Genomic DNA, 6,000 nt, shown 5'->3' on the forward strand with positions numbered 1-6,000 from the left:
TCCCCACCCCACATCCATCAGTTTCAGACTCTCCCCAGTGTGCATGCCAGTAAGTTTGTCGGAACCGTCAGCAGAGTGGTAGCTGTTAGTATAACATCTATTTTCCTTTACCGACTTGTAGCTCCGTGAGGGCAGGGAGCCTCCCTCATCTCCACTGCACTTTGCTCAGCGCCGGGCACACAGTGGATGCTCACTTGATTTCTGTTGACCAATGTACAGACTCTGTTCTGTAACATTGCTTCCAGCCCCAAACAGTGCTGTGACATCACTTAACTCAATCACATAACGTTAGGGGTGAGGAAGCTCAAGCCCAGGGAGGTTATAATCAGGTAATCGGCAAAGTCACAGCGGAAACCTTGACCTCCCAAAGCCCAGGCCACCGACCTGCTCTGCTTTTGAACGGTGACCACTCTAACAACACCACAGAGGCTATCTCCCGGCGGGTTCACATCTGATCCACAAACGATCAGGCGCTGGGTATGGTGTATTTGATAGCTGCAGTGGGAAAAACCACCCTCACTCCTTCCTGGCTTCTGCCCCCACCCACCCTGGAGCAGGCAGCCGCCGACTGTTCGGTGTCATTTTGGAGAGCAAAGTGTGCATCCTGCTGGACACGTCGGGATCCATGGGCCCCTACCTGCAGCAGGTGAAGATGGAGCTTACCCTGCTGATATGGGAACAGCTGCGGAAGCACTGTGATAGGTAAGAGGCAGGGGTTGCAGGTGGGTGGGGGCAAGAAGATCCAAGGGATAGTTCTGGATGCTTCCCTGGCCAAGACCACTCCCTCCTCATGCTTCCAAAGGCCCTGGAGGGTTCCGAACTGTTCAGCTGAATAGTGGGAAGGAACACTGCCTTCTACTGCAGAAGTGGTTTTTAGAAATCCATCTCAGGTCCAGTGACAATTGCAAGTAGATCAGAGGAACCACCAGGCCGCCTTGAACTGTGGATTTTTCAAGAGGGGGTTTGGTGTGGTTTCTTCTCTCTACCCAGAAGGGTTGACCCCAAAGGGACAGCTGGAAACTCAGACCCCAGGCTGGGACTCGTTCTTGCCTTAATATTAAAATGAGCAGGCATTTATAGAGCTCTTTGCTTGTGCCAAGCACTTTACATGCATGAGGTCATTCAGCCTGCACAGTGATCCTGTTATCCCCATTCTTCAGAAAAGGAAACAAGGGCTTAGAGATTAAGTCATTTGCCCAAGGTCGTGTAACTAGTAAGTAGCAATTACTGAGTGCAGATTTAAATCTGTCTGCATCTAGAATTTTCACCATGTACCTTCTCAAACTTGGTTGGTCTGCAGGGGGCCCAGGGCTGGCTGTAGGGTCTTCAGGGATAAGCATGTGTCCTCATGGAGGTTACCCCCCCAAGATCAAAATAGACTGCGCGCATGCTCAGTCATGTCTGACTCTTTGTGACCCTGTGCACTGTAGCCCGCCAGGCTCCTCTGTCTATGGAGTTTTTCAAGCAAGAATACTGAAATGTGTTGCCATTTCCTCCTCCAGAGAATCTTCTTGACCCAGGGATCAAACCCACGTCTCCTGCGTTGCAGGTGGATTTTTTACCACTGAGCCATCAGTGAAGCCCTCAGTATAGACTGGCACATGCTAAAAAATCTCTTTTTCCTCTCTCCACCCCCCACTTCTCCCTGCTTCCCAGTTTTAACCTGCTCAGCTTTGCAGAGGGCCTACAGCCGTGGCAGGACACTCTGGTGGAGACCACAGACGCAGCTTGTCACAAGGCCATGCAGTGGGTGACCTGCCTGCACGCTCAGGGGAGCACCTCAGTCTTGCAAGCACTGCTGGCAAGTTCCACCACCAAGCCCAACCCAGAAATACTGTCCTAACCCCTAGTCCTGACATTGCATGATGCTTTAGAGTTTACAGAGAGCACTTTGGAATTTACTAAGTGTTCAATCACTGCATCTTCCCAACAATCCAGTGAGAATGAGTTTCTTGAATTTCTGACTTTATAAATGACGACACAGAGGCTCAGAGAGGTTGAGTGACTTGCTTGGGGTTAACCAGCTCTGGAGTGAGCTGCACTCTTTTTCCTAAACTTCAACAGCTGTCTGGTGAAAGGGGAGGCTCACAGTCTTAATGACAAGTTGGGGGGATCCAAGCAGACTTGGGGATAGCAGGTCAGTGGTTTCTGCATCCCGGTTGGCCCCTTCTCTGAGCCAGACAGCCTATGTGCTCTTTCAGAAAGCTTTCAGTTTTCCTGATGTAGAAGGACTATACCTCCTGACTGACGGGAAGCCGGACACAAGCTGCAGCCTTATTCTCAGTGAAGTCCAGAGACTCAAGGAGAAGAGAGACATCAAAGTGCACACCATCTCCCTGGACTGCTCTTGCAGGTGGGCAGTGAGGAGGCGGCCGAGTTGCACCACTTACCTACCGCCACGTGTCTGAGGGGCACATGGCCCTGAGCTGAGCCGTCCTGGGCCCAAGTCCCGTGGGTCAGCCGCTAGGAGGCCCCTGGGCAGGCATTGCACCAGAGAAGGAATGCCACTGAAACACTGCCTACCCATCAGCAGGGCACCCCGACTTTCTCCAGTGTGGAAACAGACTTGCACCGGTTCCCAGTCACACGCTGTATTCTCCCACTTTGTCTTTCTTGGGGGCACATTTGTAAATATTCAGGGGGAAAAGTTTAAAGTAGCTATGGCTATTTCCATAAACAATCACCGTAGAACAAAGAACATGTATTAAACAAGAGAGATTCAGCTCCTTCTGAAAAAAAAATTTAATGTAATTGGCAAAGCTGTGATTACTTACATTCGTATTTAATCTCTCTGTCCAAACCATGAGCTCCATAAAAGGCAATGTCTCCCTGCCAGGCCAGACACATAGTCGGCCCTGGATAGATTAAGGAATGGGGCCATGTGCTCAGAGGGCGACCCTGATATGGTGAATACGATTCACACAGCAGCACCACTGCCACCCAAAAACCATCTGGGAGAGCGGGCTTGTGATCCTGACACGGTCCCAGTGACACACAGCCTCAGGGTCCAAGACCCATTACCCCACTGACGTGACTTCTCCAGGGGCTGGGGGCTCACAGAGCGCAATGGGCCTGGCCCCAGCCCCCTGTTTCTCCCCACAGGACTGCTGCTAGCTTCTTGAGAGACCTGGCCGCCCTCACCGGGGGACGCTATCACTGCCCTGTTGGTGAGGACTCGCTTCTCGAAATGCAGGGCCTGCTGACCAGGGGCTTCATCCACCAAAGGGTAGGTTGTAGAGCCGCGGGGTGAGTTCTGTTGAAACGGTGCAATACGATGTCAACAGATGTGGTTTTTTCCTTCCTAACTAACAATTAGCTCTTCGTAAATTACCTCTTTTAATCCTACCAACCATTATTGTACCCATTTAACAGATGAACAAACAGGCTCAGCCAGGTTTAGGAATACACCTAAAGTCAGAGTAAATGGTAAAGCTGGAGTCCAGACATCCATGCTCCTAAGTTCTATGCTTTAAATCCTGCATGCTTCTGTCTTCTCACCATAAATTCATTAAAGTACAGATATGCAAATGTGTGATCTGTTAAAAATAAATATAGTAAAGTTATAGATTTTATCACACATATGGAATAAGTTTTTACAACCTGCTAGAAAGATTATGTATCTATTCATACTTTCTAGGGTTGTGCTGCTGTGAATTACAACATTTCTAGGCCAACAAATCATCCAGTAGAACAATCAATGAAAATTCTAGATTTTTTTTTTAATTAAAGTTTGCTGTCACAGGACATGGCAAAATTTTTGAAGTTGAGTGCTTTGCATGATTTCTTTGAGTAACAGTTTGGGGGCAAATATTACTAATGATATAGAGGTCAGAACAAGTAAAAGTAATAAATATTCATCCATATCCTACACACAAGGAAAACACACTTGATGATATTGGGAAGGTTCTCTGTTTAATGCCTTATCAAATCAGATTCTTTGAATAGTTTCTGGGTGCAGAGTGGGACCTTTGCCACTACTGTTTCCAGAGAGAAGGAACACTTTCATCTCTCTTAGATTCTCTTGCTAATTGTGAGAATTTGTATTTTTAAGGCTAAGCTCTGGAATTTCATTAGTTGACATAAGAAAAAGGTATGTCTGTGGAGCTGTTTTACTAGAAGAAATAGAGAAGGGGCTGGATAGGTTTTACTGGTTGACAGTGAGATAAGGTGTATATGCCACTTCTGTTCTACAGGGCAGAGCAGTGCTGACTTCAGTGAAGTCCAGGGCCCATCTCAGTTTCCACTGACTCTCAGACATCTTATTGCAAAGTGTCCCCTTTACAGAATGACTGCCTTAACAAATAGTAAGCTCTCTGTCCCTGGAAACATGCAATCTGAGGCCCACAAGATTTCCTGCACTGGGAGGAAGGCTGCACTGAGTTCACTCTAAAATTCTTCTCCTGAGATTTTGAATTTTCATGTCCCACCCAGTCATTTAATGGATCTAACTTCAGACTCATTTCCCTCTTTCAAGGATCCTGCGCTGCCACTATTTGAAGGAGATGATTTAAGGAGATTGGCGCAGGAGATCACCAAGGCCAGAGGCTTCCTCTGGCAGGCCCAATCCATCAGGTATACCCTTCAAGCAAGGCCCTCCCCACTGCCTCATAGCTCTAGCCCACCCAGACCCTGGGCCCCATCCCAGTCATGACACCCTTGCCTCAAGAGCTCCTGCCTGCTAGGTCCAGAAATCTGGGCATCTTCCTTCATCTCCTGTTCACTAGGTCCCAACTCCAGAAGAAAAACAACCCAGAACCGAAGGTCACTCTTTTTTAGAGAAGCGTTCTCAGGTAAGGGGAGGGGACAAACCCTGTGCAAGCCAGGCAGCATGCTCTGCTTTGTGGACAGCAGAAACCATGGGGAGGGATCAGAAACAAGGATTCCTCTACATAGAAAGGCCATCCTACAAAGAACCACATACTTGCCGTGAGCACAAGGTGCTCTGGAAAGCTGTAACCCCCAGATCAGCATGATCAGGCACCAGGACTCCCTGGAAGCTGCAAGAGGAAAGCTGTCTATCCCTGGGTCAACCCTAATGTTCCTGCCTTGTCCCCAACACACCCTGCACTTCAGTCACAAGACCGTGCCTCGCTGGAAGTCCTGCAGGGACTCCAAGCCCCCTGTTTGGGGCACCCTTCTGCCACCCTCTGCCTGGTGACGCCTTCTCATGCATCAAGGCACAGTGCAAATGGCATCAGGTTCTCTGTGAAGATGCCTCTGGGATCCATCAAGAGCTGGGAGACCCCAGCCTTCCCCCCATAGCATTCTGACCACTCATCTTTCTTTATAGTGGTGACACTTATTACACTTAGCACGCCACATCATGCTACCTGGCTTCTTTGTCTCTTCTCCCTGACCATGAGCTCCCCCAGGATGAGGCTGGTGTCCTAACCATCTCTGGGTCCGCAGAACCTGCCATGTGGCAGACATGTAGTAAACTGTGAGCTTGCAGCTTAGTTATGAGAGCCCCGCTCTAGAGACCGGCCAGATGGGATTGTTTTGGCCCCGATCCTCTTGCTTTGTGCTTTCCCACCACCTTAGTCCACGGGTGCAACACAGACTCAGCGTCAGACCATCCTGGAGGAAGAAGAAATAAATGAGTCTCACCGCCACCCCCTACCCCTGCTCAACCAAACTGGACTGCAGTCTGCTCTGGAGCCCAATCCAGAGCAAATGCTTGGCTCAAGCCTGTGAAACCTGGGCTGGATCTGCTGGGCCAGCCCCACTGTAGACACACGAAATGAATGTGTCATGTATTATATCATCGGGGGTCATTTCTAAGACACAAAAAATTGCTTTTATATAATTAATAGGATCAAAGGTACTTTTAAACTGTTGTGATCATTGCAGCGTGTGTCTGTGTGTAAATTTTTGGTGAGATAAACTTTATTAAAAGACTCATCTATGTTTTAACTTTTTTTATGAGAAAGTGGTATATGAGCTTTTCTATGTAGCTATGTTTATTTTATTTGCATCTTTAAAAAAACTGTGATCATGGTC

General features: G+C 48.5%; 1 protein-coding gene across 9 annotated transcripts in view; it reads left to right on the forward strand.

Moving 5' to 3' along the window:
- VWA3A (von Willebrand factor A domain containing 3A) overlaps window positions 1-6,000 on the forward strand; it is a 57,097-nt gene extending 51,097 nt beyond the window's left edge. For 5 of the 9 annotated variants that reach the window (XM_040257625.1, XM_040257661.1, XM_040257666.1 and 2 more), the window contains 6 exons: window positions 558-702; window positions 1,657-1,801; window positions 2,202-2,353; window positions 3,103-3,226; window positions 4,475-4,572; window positions 4,725-6,000. In XM_040257625.1, coding sequence (XP_040113559.1) covers window positions 558-702; window positions 1,657-1,801; window positions 2,202-2,353; window positions 3,103-3,226; window positions 4,475-4,572; window positions 4,725-4,776 — 716 coding nt within the window. In that variant the 3' untranslated portion in view covers window positions 4,777-6,000. The remainder of the gene's footprint in view (window positions 1-557; window positions 703-1,656; window positions 1,802-2,201; window positions 2,354-3,102; window positions 3,227-4,474; window positions 4,573-4,724) is intronic. The other 4 variants (XM_040257630.1, XM_040257642.1, XM_040257649.1 and 1 more) reach the window with 4 other exon arrangements.

Source organism: Oryx dammah, unplaced genomic scaffold (assembly GCF_014754425.2).
Source record: "Oryx dammah isolate SB20612 unplaced genomic scaffold, SCBI_Odam_1.1 HiC_scaffold_2, whole genome shotgun sequence".
NCBI lineage: Eukaryota > Metazoa > Chordata > Mammalia > Artiodactyla > Bovidae > Oryx > Oryx dammah.